Source organism: Equus quagga, chromosome 1 (genome assembly GCF_021613505.1).
Source record: "Equus quagga isolate Etosha38 chromosome 1, UCLA_HA_Equagga_1.0, whole genome shotgun sequence".
In the NCBI taxonomy this organism is placed as follows: Eukaryota; Metazoa; Chordata; class Mammalia; order Perissodactyla; family Equidae; genus Equus; species Equus quagga.
The window spans coordinates 129432742-129452864 of record NC_060267.1 but is presented as its reverse complement, the minus strand read 5'-3'; the positions used below and the strand labels follow the sequence as shown (position 1 = coordinate 129452864).

At 35.0% G+C, this 20123-nt stretch overlaps 1 protein-coding gene across 33 annotated transcripts in view; it reads left to right on the top strand.

The window, feature by feature from the left end:
- Positions 1-20123, top strand: part of SLMAP (sarcolemma associated protein) — a 158934-nt gene that overhangs the window by 75950 nt on the left and 62861 nt on the right. For all 33 annotated transcript variants that reach the window (XM_046654982.1, XM_046654990.1, XM_046654908.1 and 30 more), the window contains 7 exons: positions 6926-6998; positions 10953-10989; positions 12632-12694; positions 15700-15795; positions 16058-16129; positions 17455-17595; positions 18689-18826. In XM_046654982.1, the coding sequence (XP_046510938.1) occupies positions 6926-6998; positions 10953-10989; positions 12632-12694; positions 15700-15795; positions 16058-16129; positions 17455-17595; positions 18689-18826 (620 nt within the window). The remainder of the gene's footprint in view (positions 1-6925; positions 6999-10952; positions 10990-12631; positions 12695-15699; positions 15796-16057; positions 16130-17454; positions 17596-18688; positions 18827-20123) is intronic.

The following is a 20123-nucleotide window of genomic DNA, read 5'->3' as shown; positions in this document are numbered from 1 at the left end:
CTCTGTATAAAGCTTAATTTCGCCTTCAAATTAGAACATTCTACTGACTTCCCAATTTCTTTTATTGCTCCATCATTCTCCCAAATACTCTAGCTAGAATCTTGGTGTTTTTCTGAATCCTGTCTCTTCCTTATCTCTAGCAGTTGTGTCATCTAGACCGTTTGCCTCTTTTCCCTGCTACTACTTGTTTTTCTTCTTGCTACTGTAGCACCCTACTCTGGCCACCATACTCTGCCAATTCATTGCTTCCAGAATATTCTTCTGTTGCAGTTTTATTTATGTCATTCTCCTGCTTTTAGAAGCCTTAAGTGGCTGTGCCATACTGCAGAATGAAGTCTGAAATGCTTAATTGTACATTTGAGGTCCTCAAAAATGTGGACTCAGTTCAACCTTTTGATTTTATTTCCCATTAATTCCCTTAATATATACTAAGCTGTTTAACTAGATTATTTAGAGGTTAGATGGTATATAGAAAAGATTTTTTTGAATCCTAGCACTGCCACTTACCAAAGGTATGACCTTTAGCAAGTTACTTTAGCCTCTTTGACCTTACTTGCCTCATCTGTAAAATAGGACATAAAAATAACTACATGGTTTGTCATAAGTAGGCAATATGTATAGTGTGCTTAGTATGGGACCTGGCACCTATAGGGCCTTGAAAGGTATTCTTTACCACCACTCTCCAGTCTCCTCCAGCTGCCCTCCTTAGTTGCGCACTCTCTCACATCCTTCTCTTTTTCTGTTTCTTTGCTCTCGCCGTTCTCTTTGCCTCTCCTTCCATTTCCAGCTTTTGAAATCCTATTCTTTTTTCCCCCCTTTTCATAAATCCTTCCCCTGCTCTTGTCCATTCCAGATTGCCGTAGTGTTTTGTACCTTTTGTAGTATTTGTGAATTTTTTTCTCTATTTGTTGTTATGTTAGATATTTCTAATTTGTTCTCTCTACAAACTAAATTGAAATCTCCTCAAGGACAAAGACCTAGTCATCATAATGTTGGTTTTCCCCATCATTCCCAGCATACTACTTTGTAGCCACCAGGTTCTCAGTGAATATTGAATAAACAGGTAAAGCCAAAGAACCACCACTCCTCATGGGTGAATCGAAAAATAAGCCAAGGAGCAGTATCACTCAATAGTATGCTAGAGAAATAAAGTAGCAAATGAATTCATATACCTACGGAAAGGATTCCTCCCACCAAATAGATAGGTAGAAACAAGATTCCTGGGAGAAATAGCAGCCTCTGAGTCTAGGAGAGGAAATGTACAAATTGAGCCTAGAAGATTTTGTCATATCCCAGAAAGCAATGAAGCTGTCTAAGACTGCTGGGGTTCTGTCACAAGGACTCAGGAATTAATGTGGAGTTCCAACTGATCAAAGATGGGGCAGTTTGAGCATCAAATAATAACAACAGCAGTAGATTGAAATATATCAAATATGTTTAAATCCGTGAACTTAAAATGATACTAAAAAGAAAAGAAAAATTTGATCACCTGTGGAAGAACTTAGGAAACCCATGTATTATTCTGAAAACAAGTAAATAAAGAGAAAGAGTAAAGCTTTTATGCTACCTTTCCTGTAGGAATCATACCTGAGATCAACAAATAGTTGAAGAGGGAAAGTTTTTTATAACTGAACTCCAGGTCACAAATGAAGACAGTATGAAAGAATATCAATTAAAAAAATTTTTTTAGAATTGAAAGAGTAATTGTCTATTCAACTAATTTTCCCTGCCTCTTTTCTAACTTAAAAGAAAAAGGTCTTTGAATCAGAAGCTTTATGAAGCAAAAAATTCAAGAATGGATGTTTGGTAACTCTTTTATTTTAGATTGCAATCAAAAGGCAGTTAAGCAGATAATTCCCCAGTCTGGAAATGTTAACACTTCTCATTTAGGTTTTGGTTTTTTAAACCAAATATTAGGTTTTGGTTGTTTCTTGGGCTTTTATGGTCTTACTCATTGTACTTCCTATTACTGCCAGTCATTTCAAGAGATCCTTCAAACTACTCAAGTATAGACTAGTATTGACCTTCCTGCTTGAGGTAGGAACAGAGATAGAACCAGACTACAACATACCCCAGAAGTTTCCGTCTCCCAGCTCAGGGCCTGAACAGTTTGTAAACTAATCAAAGTGAACACAGGTTCTTTATGTGATGTTTTTGTGAAGAGGTAATAGAAAAGTCTGACTGCATACCATAAAGTAAATGTGTTAATTCAAAAGCTAAATAATCTGTATAAGATCATAGAGGAAAAAACCACACAAATGGCAGTCAGCTTGTGTAGTCTTAATTCTGATTTTTAATAAAGTCTTATAACTACAGCAGGTAATTTCAGACTTTTTTCCACAAACGCCTTGTTTCCTCGATTCAGACACACTTGTTTTTCATGTTTTAACATTTATGAAATTTACATCTAGCTTACAATGCATGTGTATATTTAATTTGGCAGTGTTTCTGTGGCCTCCTTACCCCGCCCAAGAAACTTCTAAATTGTGTGTTTTACAATCAATTTTGTCTTTGAATCTTGGAAATACCGTAATAGTAATATTTCTGGGTGAATTTTGAGAGCAAAATTTATTTTAAAAGTACTTCATAGAATATTTTAGAGCAATATTTTCTGAGGTCTTTCTTCATAATACCATATATACCATGCATTTAATACCATAATACCAGTTCCTGTGTAAGTGCTCCTAAAAAGGAGGACAGGAATGCTCAGTCCTCAAATATGTTTGGAAAATGCATCTTTTAGATTGTTATAGTGGATGAAAAACCCATTAAGCTCTGAGAAAGCTTGTGGTTTAAAAAAGTAAAAATTCTTTTAACCAAGTATTTTCCAAGCTCTTCTGACTCCAAAATCCTCTTTTGTTAATACCTACTAGCACTCCACTTTGGGAAATGCTGCTATGTAGAGTTGATTAATATAAATATTAGAACAAAACATTTTTATCAGGTTGCTTTAAATACTTACCTATTGCAAATTAAAGAGAGAACATTTCTATGCATCTATTATCTAGTTGTCACAGGACCCCCTTCAAAGGCAGAGTTGGCTAGACTAGATAGTCAGCTTTGTCAAGGCGCAGTCTTTACTGCCTTCAGTAGTACAGCAACCTTGTATTGCCCAGTCAGTATTAGCCCTTGGTTCATCTCACAGATTTGTGCATCAGTCTACTTTCCGGGCTTTGGGGTGATACATCTGAGCAACAGAAATCCTGATGTAATGTATCACAGGTTGTCAGCTCTGGCACTGCAGTTTTATTTCTGTTACTCGCTGCACTTATTTTTTTTAAAAAAACAACTTTATTATAAATTTAAATCTATTGGTTGTGTCAGTATTGCTGGATCTTCTTGTATTGTGCTCCTGTATTGATTGTAACCTGTTTATAGTAACTCTCTGGGGGAACCATAGAGTTGGGATAAATCTGTCCTTCCCTGTCTTCTGCCAGGGAAAGGAGGAAGTTAGGTGGTTCTTGGCAAGTAGAGATAAACCCTACTGTCCTCAAAGTAAGAGACATCTTTACCCCCGAGTAAGGGAGGCCGTAAAGTATTAACCAGACATGTTCTTTGACACATTCAATAAGCATTTATTAAATTTCTTCTTTATACTAGATAACTCTAAGTACTAGTGTTTAAAAAGTGAGAAGCAGCCAATCCTTGCTGCCCTCAAAGAGTTGAATCTAACTGGTGAGACAACGGTTGTGTAAGTGATAAATATTCACAATGCTTTGTGCTTAGTGTTATAAGATGTAGAGATAGGAGGCTCTGGGGACACCTAACTCATATACTGAGCTTTGGTGAAGGAAGAACAAAATCTGAGCCTGGAGGATAAGCATTTGGTCCTGCAGGCAAGGGGATAAAGGATATCACTGACAGAGAGGACAGCTTGTGTAAAAGGCCTGGGGTTGTGTAAAGTAAGGTATTTGGAGATGCAGGTAGCTTGGTTTTGTATAGGGTATTTGTGGTAGCAGGATGGAGGATAAGGCCCGAAAGGAAGGAAGGAGCCCAGTGGTTCATGGCCGCACCTGCTATGTTAGGCAGAGAGTTTAGAAGACTGTCCCATAGATGGTTCTTGATCTACTAGCACTTTTCATATAAGAAATTAATTAGTGAAAATTAATATTGAATAAACTATGCTAACTTTCTTAAGTTTAATGTGCATTTCCAAATGAGAGAGTAATTATTACTTCATGTTTAAAATGTCATCTTGATGATTCATGGTCCTGATCACTTAATGTTACCCTCATATAAATGCATTAGCTCTATTCTTAAAAATCAGTTTTATTTGAGATATAATTTATTTACAACACCAATTTCACGTTTACAATTCAGTGAGTTTTGACAAATGTATACAGTCAGATAACCACCGTTCCTCTAGTCATGGTATAGTATATTTTCCTCACTCTGCATTAGCTTTTAATTAGAGTTTGATAAACTAAATAAATGAACTCTTTGAACCCTGAAAGACATAATATCTGAAGAACAGAGAAATTGAAAAACTATCAACCTTTAAACCAGCAAAAATATTCTTTTTCTATAAAATCCGCACATAAAGTGTTGTCTCCTGAAATCTTTAGAAGGAAAAGGAGGAAGTAAGAAGCAACAGTAAGAAGTTGCCTACAGAGTGACTGCTGTGACATTATGTAAAGATGTTTGGGAGTGGAGGAAGAAACAACCACCAAGAAAACAAAACCAAAATTTTAGATACCACACTGGAAACCTCAGACTTGAGTTCTAGCAAACAGCTGAGATGCTACTAGCAGAGAGTTGTAGAAGCAGTTTCACTTGTCCAAGGTCTTGGACACCCATAAAATAGGAAATTGAATGGCATATTCCAAGCTGTATTATGCAGAACTTCAGAGTTTTGTGAGGTGCCATTAGGAGTTGTAGGTTGGAGAATCAGGAATAAGGGCTAAGTTTTAAACTGGGGAATAGTTGGAGTTAGGCTTGATGCTGGCAGATAGGGGAGAAAGTGCATTTCCTTCCTCAATTTTTTTCCCATATATTCAGCTGACCTTTTATTGACTGTTATTAAAGCATTGGAGGTTAGGACACTTGAAACAATTCTGTCTGTAATTCTGCCTTGCAATTGCGATTCATTATGGATAGGGATGAGTTTCTCCAGGGAAATGAATGTTGTCGTTAAACTACCAGATTTATTTTCTTTTCCACAAGTTATTACATATAGGAATGAAATACATGTTTAGATATGAGAGGTACAAAGGTTTATATTCTTTTTGAAAGTTATATTTTATTTCCCACCTCTGTTTTCAGCTTTTTGTAGTCACAAAATTGTAAAAGAAAATAAAACAACCAAAAAAGGGGAAGTTAATTCCGATAAGATTTTGTGTACTTTAAGACTAGGCATTTTGGTGATACGGGAAATGCAAACATCAGTCATCTTGGCTTCAGAGACCTAATGAAAACAATCTCTGTGGAGCAAAACATTGGCTTCTGGTCATGTCAGTTCAGTGGTGGCCTCAGCAAAATCTCTCCCCCTTTCCAGGTCTTAGTTTCTCCTTTTAGAAAATAAGGAAATTGAATCACATGATTTCCAAGATTACTTTTGGAGCTAACATTCTTAGAAAACATAAATGAATTTTTTTTTCTTTTTGAATTTTTTTATTGAGTTCATAATAGTTTACAACATTGTGAAATTTCAGTTGTACGTTATTGTTTGGCCATCACCATATAAGTGCTCCCCTTCACCCTTTGTGCATACCCCCCATGCCCCTTCTCCCTAGTAACCACTGAACCTCTTTTTCCGTGTGTTTATCTTCCACATATGAGTGAAATCATATGGTGTTTGTCTATCTCTGTTTGGCTTATTTTGCATAATACCCTCCAGGTCCATCCATGTCATTGCGAATGGGATGATTTTGTCTTTTTTTATGACTGAATAGTATTCCATTGTATAATAACTGAATAATGCTGCAATGAACATAGAGGTGCTTACGTCACTTTGAATTGTTGATTTCAAGTTGTTTGGCTAGATACCCAGTAGTGGGATAGCTGTGTCATATGGTATTTCTATTTTTAGTTTTTTTGAGAAATCTCCATACTGTTTTCCATAGTGGCTACACCAGTTTGCATTCCCACCAGCAGTGTATGAGGTACGAGTGTTCATACCTCATAAATTGTATGAGGGTTCCCTTTTCTCCATGTCCTCTCCAACATTTGTTATTTTTTGTCTTGGTGATTATAGCCATTTTAACCAGTGTAAGGTGATATCTTAGTATGGTTTTGATATGCATTTCTCTAATGATTGGTGATGTTGAACATATTTTCACGTGCCTATTGGCCATGTGTGTATATTCTTTGCAGAAATGTCTGCTCATATTCTTTGCCCTTTCTTTTTTGAGGAAGATTAGCCCTGAGCTAACATCTGCCACCAATCCTCTTTTTTTGCTGAGGAAGACTGGCCCTCAGCTAACATCCTTGCCCATCTTCCTTTGCTTTATATGTGGGATGCCTACCACAGCACGGGTTGACAAGTGGTGTGTTGGTCTGCACCCAGGATCCAAACTGGTTAACCCTAGGCCACCGAAGTGGAGTGTGTGAACTTAACCGCTGTGCCACTGGGCCAGCCCCATACTCTGTCCGTTTTTTGATCAAGTTGTTTGTTTTTTGTTGTTCAGTTGTGTGAGTTCTTTATATATTATGAAGATTAACCCCTTGTCGGATATATGATTTGCGAATATTTTCTCCCAGTTGGTCGATTGTCTTTTTGTTTTGATCCTGGTTTCCTTTACCTTGCAGAAGCTCTTTAGTCTGATGAAGTCTCACCTGTTTATTTTTTCTTTGTTTCCCTTGTCCAAGAAGACATGGTATTCAAAAAGATCCTTATAAGATCAGTGTCACAGAGTGTACTGCTTATATCAAAGGTTTATATTTTTAAACAATTATTTTATCTATCTTATTTGTTTGTTTTAACCAGTTACCCATGGGTGTATTGTTTCCACAATAAAACTTTTTCTACCAGATGGTATGGAAGCCCGGCTCCGTTCAGAGTGAGTATAATTTGGTGCTATGAAGTTTTTGTATTAATTACTTTGGTTAATAATATTCTAGATGATGGTGTACTGTTAATGCTTCGAGATTATTCTAATAATGTTAGGAAATTGATGTAGTACTTTTGGAACATAATACATTTCAATTTAATTGCTTTTCACATTAGTTGCAATTCTAGTAAATAATAATATATAAGGAGGCAGGTTATTTTGTTTCCAAATTTAATTTTATGTTATGTTTTGATGGATAATTAGTTGTTTTTCAAAATATTTGTGGTATGTAAGTTATTGGTAAGTGATAACTGTATTCATTTTGATCTGCATTTAATATAGGACTTCTTAGACTATGATTGTGTCTGAAGTTAATGCCAGTGTCACAATCCTATAGGACCTTGAGGAAGTTGTTATCATTAGTAGCCTATTTTAGTGGGAGTTTTCGGAGGGATTTTAGAGCATTGTAATTTTTTTTTTTAAAGAAGCAGTGGAAAGATCACTTAGAGGAGGACACACTTGAAAACAATACTAATAAAATGTAAATGTCAAAACGTAAGCATAAGTACAATTTGATCTTGTGCTTTTCACAGATTGTCATTATGAAGTATTGAGAGAGCTAAACAATCTTTAAACTTCAGCATTTTTTTTATTTGGGGAGAAAACCTTGAATATGCTAGAAGCTTGTTTTTATACCCAACATAATATTTTCTCTTTCAAAAGCAGAGACGAAGATCTGAGGGTGGGAGGCTGAGAGAAGCAGTAAGATGAAGGCAAGGTAGAGTAGAGAGTAGGAGAGAGAGAAGGAAAAAGAAAGCAGAACAAGGCCTTCCTATTACTATGATAGTCTGTGCTTTCATTAGAATTATTATATACTATGCTTCAGTTAGAAGCCACCAATTTTTTTTTTTTAGCTTTAAGGCTATCTGAAACAAAGCAGAAATTTTAAAACATTTTAAATTTAAGCTGTTAATGTTTCTCATTCTAAATTATAGTTTAATTATTAAAAATAACATTAATTTGGGGAACTTTAATATGACTCAGGTTTTATGAGTTGAGAGTTAAGGTTTTAAAAATGAGTAACTATTAATCAACTATTGACATATGGCTTCTTAAAGACCTTGATGTTGTATTTGATAATGAAATTTTTCTTTCATGGAGTCAAGAACTTTGAGCAATTACATAAAGGGTCATCTCTGTTCTCAGTTTCAATCTAGTAGGGCATGTGAATTTTTTGACAGTCTATTTTAGTGACTTTTGTTCCTGTCTCTTTCCCAGCGTTTTTGATCTTTGCCTCTGTTTCCTTCTCATTGTTTGGCTTTTCTTTTTTCTTTTTTTGCAGAGGAAGATTTGCCCTAAGCCAACATCTGTTGCCAATCTTCCTCTTTTTCTTCCTTTTATCCCCGCAAGCCTCAGTACATAGTTATGATGTACAGCTGTAAGTTCTTCTGGTTCTTCTATGTGAGCCACTGCCACAGCATGGCTACTGATAGACAAGTGATGTGGTTCCACGTCTGGGAACCAAACCTGGCCCCTAAAGTGGAACATGCCGAACTTTAACCATGAGGCTATCAGGGCTGGCTCTGTTTGGTTTTTCTTATGTGGTTAAATATTAGCATCATTTAAAATTTTGCTTCCAGTTTCATGGTACATAATCTGGCTGACTTTCAAGAGAAGATAAATTTTGAACAGGCAGTTCTCTAGAGGTGGAGGAAGGTCAAAGGGTCTTTAGAGGTGGATAGTCCAGTTCAAAGCCTGACTCCACCTATTCTGTGACTTGATTAGGCCTCCCTTTTCTTACTTGAAAAATGAAGATAATAATAGTACCTATTGAGCAGAAATTTTATGAGGATTAAACAAGATTGTGCACATAAAGAGCATAATGTAGTACCTGGCATGTAATAAGCATGTGATGAACATTAGCTGTTTCTGTTATTGTAATTTAATATATTTTAGCAATCAAGATGCTTTTGCTTATGCCAGAATGCTTAGAGTTTAAGGTACATTGTATATATAGCTTTTAATGCTTTTAAGGTCTTCAGTAGGTAGTCCTTGAAGAGCTGATTCTTTTTCTGCCTTGATTTTTATTATATTGCACAAATAATTTTCAAATAATAAGAAACAGAGAGAACTTGCCTGTAATCCCACTACCCTAGCACTAAATAATGGTTTTCCTTTTCTACATTCCCTTATTCAATATGAACTTTTTACATAATTCAAACAAAATACACCTATATCCAAGATATTTTTTGTAAAATACAAGTATGTATCACTTATGAAATGTTTTGCTGCAAGTTTAGTCTGATTTTCATGAGAACAGAAAATTTATATCCAAAATGCTTATCTCTGGGTGCTAGCATTGGGTAATTTTTATTTATTTCCTCATGCTTTACTTTATATATTTCCCATAATCAATATATATTCCTTGTATAGTCAAGAAAAAGAAACTTGTTTTAAGATGTCTATTTCATTTTTATGAGGTAGAGAAAAAAATCTAAAGTTGTTTATAATTTTTTAAACCCTCATAAGGCACTAGCTTTTTTAGGGCCTTGCAGTAGGTTTTGGGGATGCAGAGGTGAATTGATCACAGTGCCTGAGAACACAGATGTGAAATCAAAGATGTAGAGTACGTAAAGAGTTTTATGGTCTCAGTAGGAGTCTGTGCATGTTATTATGGGTGCTCATAAGGGAGGTGGCTGCTGGTATTTAATATTGATTTTATTCAACATTTTAGTGTATTTGTGATAATTGAGTTGAAACAGTTCTTAGGATGTTTGCAGTTATTTCAGTAGGACCAGAATTGTCATTCCTATTTTTAAGTCCTGCAAGATGACTTTCTCTGCAGCTTATACATGATTAACCCATTGAATCTGGAACTTTTCCCAGTCAGCCTTCAAGCTGACCATGAATGGCCTCCAGGGTATGGAGTGATTAGCATCTGGTCGGTGACTTGGGTGGCAGCCTTACTCTGTGTTCCTGCTACTCATCCCCAATGCAGCCCACGTACAGTATCTTACAGGGCATTGTGAGATAGAGAGCCTGGCTTCCTTAACTGCTCTGTTCTCTTGGAAATGGTAGTAGTGATCAAGTGCTACTGTGTCCTAGGTACTATGTTAAGCTCTTTATTTATATTAACATGTTCAATACTCAGAGTAATCCTATGGGGGTTGGTTTTATGATTATCCTCATTTTATGGACAAGGAAGCTGAGACCTATAGTGATTAAGTTACTTGCATGAGATTGCATATCTGGAAGTAGAGCCAGAATTTGGACCCAGTCAGTATAGCTTCTGAGCCTGTGTGCTTAACTGCTACACATACTGCCTCTCTGTCAGTAGTACTTTTTAAGGCCCAAAAGGCATTTAGTACCAATTAGTGCTGTCTACTAATTAAGTTTTAAACTGACGTACTGAGTTTAGTTTCATACTACATCTAAGCTTTCAGTCATTAGTGTGTGAGGTGGCTGGGTAGAGAGGATACTGTTTTGATTAGCTAAAGTTGTCCTCCACTAGAGCAAGTTTCCAAATTGTAGCCTTCATTCCGGTAGAACTTTGCTTGTTAAGACTTTCTGTATAGGAATATTTAAATTTTAAAAGAATTTAATTTATACATTCCAAAATTGAAAATGGATATTTTAAGGAATGCTTCTTTTTCATATAGACTTAACCAAGGAATTCACCATAGCCCCTGTTAAGTAGTGAATCCTCAAAGAACATTTAATAGATTTTGGATTTTGAATTTGTTTTTAGAAATATATTATGTGTCAAAGCTAGACTTTGTATTTATCACTGTGTTTTCTAAGAATTCTATACATTTATAAAGGATTGAAAAATAATTCACATTCTCTTAATTATGTGAAGGCAATTATATATCAACTTTGGGGTTGAGGATATATTGGTACTGTTGTCCCTTGTTTCCTCTGTTGTCAGGAAATGAGATAAAAATTCTAAGTTTTACTTTTCAGTGTCATCCATGCTCCATTACCAAGTCCTGTTGACAAAGTAAGTTGCTAATGATTCCTTTTTCTAAACTGACTCAGCTATATTGCTTTGGAAAATGTTTCTGTTTTTAATATACTTTACCTCGAAACTTATTTCTCTTTTCTAACAGTATATTTAGAGTGCATATAACTACATAGTTACTGTAGCCTTCTGATTTTCAATATCTGGAGAATTTAGGACGGCTGTTTCTTATGAAAAAGCCTTTGCAAGTAAATGGCTGACTGTGTAGACCAGGAGTACTTGTTTTGTGCATAGCCAGAGTGAGAAGTGTTAGTTACTACTTTTTATTCTGGAATACAGTTCTGTCTAGAAATATTTATTAAGGCTTTCTGCCCAAATAGTTCACTTAACATATACCTACACATGGACATAACACAGAAATATGGGCTTACACAAATTGCTCTTTTATTGTCCTCGAAGATCCTTTTTAACTTGATTTGGGTCAGGGACTCTGCAATAATTACTTGTTAGAAAATATTTTTTGTTCAGAAATAAATGGCGTGTTAAACTGTAGATATCTTTGCTAAATAGCAAAAAAGAAAATACATCTTTTGTATCTTTTCACATTAATGTGGATGTTGAGTTCTCTTAGTTCAGTTAACTAAACTATTGGGAAAAATATTTTCCCTTTTTTTCCCATTTGGATGAAGAATGAAAGCCTTCTTGAAACTGAAGTTCTGTTAGATTTCTTTTTTTAGAAGTAGAAATGGTTAATCATCAATTTCAGCAATACCAAGAATTATTTCAGAAGTAAATAATGGGCTTCCTGATTTAGGACTAACTTTGAAAATAATGCTACCTCTCTGTCTTCTAGTTGGCATATTAATAAAAATGTACTTTCTGAGCTTAATAAGGAATGATGCTATTACTGTCATTAACAAGTTAATGCATAAGGCTTGGCAGTGTTGGGAATGTGAGTAAATGTTACAGCAACCTACTAGTGCCCTTCTTTTATTTTTTTTTTTGGAATAATGCTGTGGTTCTCTATTCCACACCTGGGAGATACCCCTTATAAGAAGGTATTTCTTCTAATACTCTTGAGTTCTAAGCATTTTTGACAGTGATTTATAATGTTTAAACGACGTTATTCCTATCTTTTTCTTCTTAAAACCTACCTATAGTTTAAAAAAAAAAAAGACGAAACTATTTTCATTGCCTCTGGCCATTGGACAAAGTTTTGTTTCGTGTCCTGCCTCCCCCACACCCCTATATACAAATCATTTTGAAGATGGCTACTTCTAAATAAATTGTGACTTGTTGACGTATTACTATTTAATAATGAATTTTAAAGGAGAAAAATGTAGATCTATTGATTAGGAGGTATTATTTCTGGATTAAGAAACGACTGTGTTGCCTTTGTGCTGTAAATTTGTGATTTGGTTTATCAAGGAATGTTTTCGTGAGTAGCACTTATTCCACCACCCTGCTTATAAATCTCAAACTGGTCAGCATAATATAATGCCATTTACAAATTCTAGACATGGTACAGAAATATTTTGAAGACTAAAGGCACTGGTTAATTTGAAAAATAATTTTTATTTTGCGTATTTCAGTAAATAGGCATTTCAAGGACTTGGTTTGGTTTTAATGTCTAATATAAATATTTTGTGTGACTATTGACGCTATGTGATTTTGTTTCTAGGTTGCTGCTAACACTCCAAGTATGTACTCTCAGGAACTATTCCAGCTTTCTCAGTATCTACAGGTAAAAGTAAATCTTGAGACTTCTTAGTCTTTAAAAGCAGAATTAAACAACTTAGATTTGATTTTGCTAGTTCACAGATATTGGCTAAAGAAATATTGGTTGGATACAAGTACAAAAGAAACATCTTTTTGAAGTAAAAAAAGAATCAAAAATAGATCTTATGAAGAAAAGATAAAAAGAATCAGGATTGTTAAGTCTAAAGAAGATAAGATTCTGTACAAGAGGAATATTTTTCTTCAAATATGAAAAAGTTCCAAAATAGTTCTTTATCTGTAGATGACTTTTAAGTAAAATTAAACCTGGAGAGATTTTGGTTGCTTAATTTGATATTAATAGCAAACAATTATATAGCATTCAATATATGCCAGACTCTAGTCTAGTACTTTCCCTATATTAATTTACTTAATCCTCACAACAATTCTATAAGGTACATTTCTTATTCCCATTTTTACAGGTGGAGGAACTGAGGGACAGGATGGTTAAATCATTTACACAATATCACAGACCTAGTATGTGGTAGAGCTGGGATTTGAACCCAGACAGTTAGATCTTAGAGTCTATGTTCTTAACCACTATGCTATTCTGCTGGATCTATGGAAAGATTGCTTGATAGGGCAGATGCTTGGAATGGGTTCCGCAGGAAGTTAACACCATATTTAAAGAGCCATACAAATCTCTAAAAAGGAAACATGTTATTTTTTTTTCCTGGTTTTGGTAGATTTGCACTGGATTATGATTCTCGTGGTTAAGGAAAACTCTGGATCAGGAGTTTAGACATTGAGGCTTTTATCTTGGCTCTGCTACTCAATTAGTTCTGTGACTTTGGGTGGGTCTTCAGTTTCCTTTTGTTTAAAATTATAGGACCAAACCAGTGATCCTGAGTCTCTACATTCTTTTATAGGAGTCAGTCACTAAGAGCATTTCTACCTCAGTTAAGAATGTACACGTTGTGAAAATAAACTGAAAACCATCAATGTATTAATCAGATCTTCCACTGGGCATAAATGTAATGGTGCATAGATAAGCAGTTTTACACACTTGCAGTTTAGTGGAATAGTTAAAAGCATAGACTCTAGCCAGAATTCCATGGACTTGATCTGTGGGTTTAACTTTTGACCTGTTGGGAAAGTTCTTTAACCTTTTTGTGCCTCATTTATCTCATCTGTGATATGGATATAATAATAGCACTTACCTTGCAGAATTAAGAATAAATGAATTAATATATATAAAGCACTTACAACAATGTCTGGCACATAGAATGTATCCCATAAATATTAGTAGTTATTTACCATGCAGTAGGAAGGCACATTAGTTGACCTACATCTCTCTTATTTTTAGAGGTGAAAGAAAATTTTGAGATTAATCTGGTCTAACCTTCATTTTTCATATACGAAATATGGGGCTCATATAGGTAAAAGGATTTCCTAAAGCTATTGTTACTAGTCATCATGGACTGTGAATCTTAACATCCTTACTCACTCCAGTCCTCTTTCCAACTTTCTTGTCAGTTCTGAATATTTTTAGTAAGGCATAATCTTTCACTCTTTTTCTAATTCTTTGAGAGAAAATTATGCTGCACTGTCTTTTCCGTATACATCTTTTTGAATTGCTAAAGTTCTAATGTAAGTGGTAAACCTTTTGAATAAAAACTGGGATAGATGCAGTTTATGCCTTAGAACTGAAAGCCCATTCTTGGAAGTATTAAGTTTCTATTAGGATGTGGTTCGTAGAGTTACAAAACTCTAAACGGAATTGACTGAAACAGGTGAAATTATGCCATCTAGTGGAAGTAGTAGTTTTTTGGTGGTTTTGTTTTTAAGTAAAACTTTTTGCAGCACTAGTGTAATTTCCTGGATGGTACGAATGTTTTAGAAGCTTAAAATAAATTTGGCAACTAGTCTCTTTTAAGTGTAAGCTGTGTTTTAATGTGAGTTCTGAGGTGATATGGCTTTTATTAGATTCCTTAATCTATATATTTAGAGTTATATTTAAAAACAGTACCTCTAACTCTAATTAAACCAGATTTTTCGTAGTCATTATCAAGGATGTGGAGAGCAATAAGTGCATGCTTTAAACCTCAAGTACTATGTTTGAAGCATACACTTCTCAGTTGAGGTGGCTCAGAGGAATTAGGGTAGTAAGTGTTCTTCTTTGGATAACGACAGGAATAGAAAAAAGTGAAATTTAGAGATGTGCCAAAACCACAACTAAATGCTGTATGAGCATTTTCGCCTTGACTTTCAGTGAAGGAGATGCTGTTAACAGCTATCAAATATTAACAAGTGACCTAGAGATAAGGCTTTGCTCATCAATGTCTTTCTCTGTAAAATATTCCTTTGGAGCTGCCAAATAGTTGACCCCTTAATTACATTGAACTAGCACTGGTGGACTCTTACTTATTTTGGGGACATTTGATTGCTGCTAAGTGGTGTGCAGTCACCCGAGAGAATCAGAGGCCCTGAAAATGCAATAGACTGTGAGAGTGAAGCAGTTTCTTTCTAAATATACATATTTATATCCGTAACATTTTGTTAGGTTTCATTCCTGTGCAGCTAAGCCATTAAGAGGTATCTTTGCTACTGATCAGATTGTTTTGGCTTAGTTTGGAATGTTTGTTCTGAGATACATATATAAATTAAAAAAAATTTTTTCATATGTATATGTAAAATTCAGGGTTAAAACATTTGTTGGATTCTTCTACTCTACGTTTTGGGTTTTTTTTTTTAACTCACTCTCAATGAATTCTGAATACAAAGGAAACAAAGACAGATGATTTGTTTTCTGTTATAGGGGAAGTTGCAGCCAGCACCCCTAACAGCCCCAACAAATGAAACTAAAATGATGTCGCCCATATATATTTTACAGAGTAGATTTCTCAGGTTTGAAAGTAAGATACTAAATGGGATGTAAAATGAGAATACTTTCAGAATGTGCTAAAAACTGATTACTCTCCAAAGGAATCATGCTGAGTTTATTAGAATCTCTTTTGTGATTTATAATATTAGGAGGCCTTACACCGGGAACAGATGTTGGAACAGAAGTTAGCCACGCTTCAGCGGCTACTAGCCATCACCCAAGAGGCTTCAGATACCAGTTGGCAGGTATTCCAATTGCCTTTATATTCTAGAAGCATTTAAGCATAGTTTAATATCTTTTAGATATTGTTTAAACTAAAACTAAAATTTTTTGGCAAGCAAAGGCAAAATTATTTCCTAATGAACAAATATTGAAAATTTAGCATTTTACAGTAGATATTGCTCAGTTTTATGATTTGATATCTTTTGTTTGGCATTAGCAACCTTTTTAATATGGTATTTTTTAATTACCCTGGGATTTTATTTATACTTAATTTTTCGTCAACAGGCTTTAATAGATGAAGATAGACTCTTATCACGGTTAGAAGTTATGGGAAACCAATTGCAGGCATGCTCCAAAGTAGGTATTAATCTCAAGTACATAAAGAAAAATGCATAGTTTTTTATGAGCTTTATGTCTTTGACTGCCATTTTGAGTACATGCTAAAACATTTATACTACATTTTCACCATTCTTTTAAACCTTTCGTCATTATGGGAAATTTCAAGCATACTTGTGAGTAGAAAGAATTGTATAGTGAATACCCATGTACAACTCTCTCTCTTCTTTCCATCACAATTGATATTTGTTGTAGGTACTGTATCATTTGTCATCAATAATTTCCCTCCACCTGGGTTATTTAAACATTCTTCTAGCTCCCCCTCCCACACCATAAATTGGTAGCTTGATCTAGAGATTTATCTTCAGCTTTTTTTTTTTGTTAACAGCTCTTCGTGGCTAGTAGTGTATACTTTCACCACGAGGCACCATAATGTCTACTTGTCTTTCTTTTTGAGATATTAGCAGTCTTTGATGATCCTTGCCTAGATCCATTATTTTATTAAAGGTTGCAAAAAAATGGTGATTGTAACTTCATCATCCTTTCACTTACTAACTGGACTACTATAGAGAGAAACTTCCCCTCATAAACCATTTTGTTACCCTGAGGTACATTTTCTTTAGGAAAAGCAGGATAAGTGGTTTTCTCCTTTTATTTACTGGATTTGGAAATAATGAATTGGTTTCTTCTCATCCACCAAAGAATGACTATGAAGTGGTTTTTCTCCCCAACTTAAATTTAAATATATTTCTTGTGTTTCATCCTATTCCATGTGTTTTTCTTATTGATAGTCAAATTATCCCATCTTTGGTCCATGAGAACTTCTTCAGGTTGGCACCTGAATCCTGCTAGAACCCTAGCAGACTTTGATAGCTTCCTGCTGTTATATCGGACAAGATATTCCAGATTCATCTTGTACATTTCCTTCCTCAGACCTGGAATCAGCTTTTTCCCCAGGGTACTTTTATTCCTTTTGTTTTAACCATTGTTTTAAAATGCTTGGCCCCTTTGAAGGTAAGAGATTATTTTTGCCCACAAGTGTAAATTGTATGGCTTGCAGAGAATATGACAAGTAGAAGAGTTCATTCATTTTGTATATTTAGGAGAAATTCTCAATTTCCTTGGAATTTTTTTCTCCATTGAAAGTGTGTATTAATATATTTGTGAAACATAATTTATTAATGCAACTTTTAAATACAGCTTCAATTAAAACAAGGCCTACATCATTTGTGTTTGAAAGTACTTTAATATAGAATTCAAGGAGCATCATAGTGTGTTTTTTTTCAAATGGTAAATACTTTAAAAAAAATAACTTGGCTGTAATTATAAATATCTTTTAATCCTAGAATCAAACGGATGATAGTTTACGGAAGGAACTTATAGCATTACAGGAGGATAAACACAACTATGAGACGACAGCCAAAGAGTCCCTGAGGCGGGTTCTTCAGGAGAAAATTGATGTGGTTAGAAAACTTTCAGAAGTTGAGGTAATTTCAATTTAACAAATACTAAATAGTAGCATGATTTTAAAATTCTACTAAAATTGCTTACATTTCAGAACATTTTAAATTTGAGTAGTGTTATGTAGCCAGGAAAGATTTCCTGTTTATCAGTTGGGAAGGAGCAGTGTGCTGTTTTCATTGTCAGGAATTCTCAACATAACCATGTGAGCTCTGGTGCTTATGATCTGTAGTCAGTGATTGAGGAAATAGAGGCCTAATCAGGGAATCTTAATATTTGCAGTCTGTTTAGGATTCAGCCTCCACTCAGTGGACCGTGTGCCAGGGTATTGATCTCTTGTCACGTTGTTTTGCTTTTCTTCCAGTTGACGATAGTCTGTGTAAGTTGGAGAGCCTATACCACTGTTATTATTTTACCCATCCTCCAGAGAGGAAAACTATCTTAACTTTGGAGGTTCAAAGGGGAAATTATCTCTGTGGTCCTTTCTGAGTCTTTTAGGAACAATCAAAATGTGATTCTCATTGCTTTGTCTATTTCAAAGCAATAGACAAGCTAATTGATAATACAACTCATTCCTGTGAACCACTGCAAAATTACCACAGAATTTATCTGTTACTGGATTTAGTAAAGTGCCCATTGTAAACTGAATGGTAAGCATACTTTAGTGTAGGGATAGCTTCTGTAACAGCCTCATGCCAGAGTGACTGACTCACTGTCATGTCGTAATTGGACATGCAAGGAAAGAAAGTCGCTAGCTGTCTCCTAATTTTCTTATTAAATTAATTGTGCATGTTATTAAACTTGCTTTCAACAATCAGTAGGCTTAAAATATTTTCAAGGCTAATGGTCATAAAAGTATAATTATGTAAAGGTAGTATCATCTCCTCCCTACCTGGTGTCTTTTTTTCTCCTCCCTCCCAAACCCCTCCCCAAATTCTTAGTCTTATTTTCTGTCTTGGCTGGTACCTGAAGTAAATTGAAATCCTTGTGTTATTTAACTTAGCCTTATATAAAATCCAGGGCAGATGTTGATTTAGAACAGCCCATAGAGTTACACTTGTTATAAATTGGATTTAGAATGTGCATTTATTCTAAATTGCCTGTAAATTTGAATTACAGCGAAGTCTGAGTAATACTGAAGATGAATGTACCCACCTGAAAGAAATGAATGAACGGACTCAGGAAGAATTAAGAGAATTAGCCAATAAATATAATGGAGCAGTTAATGAAATTAAAGATTTATCTGATAAATTAAAGGTATGTGTTTACTCAACATGTTAATGTTAACATAAACATAAAAGTATGTTATTAATTGTCCCTAACACACTGGGTAACTTAAAATTTTAGGTATTGCTGAATAGTTGTTGATATAAAATTTGCTAATGGTTGAAATTTGTAGTAAAAATCAGGTCGTTTAGCTCAGACCCCATTGCCACAGATAATTGAAAGTCTTAGAAGTTGGCATATTTCCTCTGGATGGAAATAAATAGTCAGTACTTCACAATAGGCATCTTTTAATATATAACAGGAAGTAGTTGATAATCAGCAAAACCCAGGATATTCAGAATTTTTTTGAACTTGCATCTGCTTATCTTTAGACTGTCCCAAAAGCAGGGCCCAGATATGTTAGTGCTAGAACAAGCCCAGAGGGAACCTTGAAGTGATCTTCTTAAACCCTTGTAGCCTCCGGGGATGCTATTGACTCCTCTTCAGCTGCAGCGCCATATAGCTATAGGACATTTAAGATAAGGATGGCACCAGACCATAGGTAACTCAAGTTTGTCCTTTAAAATGTTATAACTGAGGGCCCAGCCCTATGGCTGAATGGTTAAAGTTCCTTGGCTCTGCTTCTGGTGGCCTGGGTTCGCAGGTTCTGATCCTGGGTGTGGACCTACTCCAGTCACTAGCCATGCCCTGGAGGTGTCCCATATACAAAATAGAGGAAGATTGGCACAGATGTTGGCTCAGGGCTGGTCTTCCTCAAGCCAAAAAAAAAGAGGAGGATTGGTAATGGATGTTAGCTCCGGGCGAATCTTCCTTAGCAAAAAAGCCCCAATAAAATGTTATAACTGAGTTTGTGAAGACCCATCTTTATATAATTCAAACCATGGATTGAGTGGCTAGAAGATAAACTTTTGTTAGAAAAGACCAGAGCATACCTCCCCTCTGTGTGGTTGGTTAACCTATAACAGTTTTAAAGATTGGTCTTGTTAAAAGGAGGTCGTTTTGAAAAGTGCTTGTAATCATAATTGCTTTAGCTAAACATAATTTTGCTTAAAATTTCAGAATAAGTTACATTTTAGCATTTGCATAGTAATTGAAACAGTAGTAATCAGGGGAAAACCTTATTTCCCTCTTGAAAAATGTGGAGCTTTTCATTTTGACTCTTATCTCTCTGTGTATTGAGCCTGTTTGCTTGCTGCAAGTTTTTATGTCCTAGGTGATGTGGTGACATGACTCCAATGCAGGTCATTTTTGACATCATTTTGACATTTATAAATATGTTTTATAATATTGAATATTCTCCTTAGAAATTTTTGTGAATAAAAGCAGT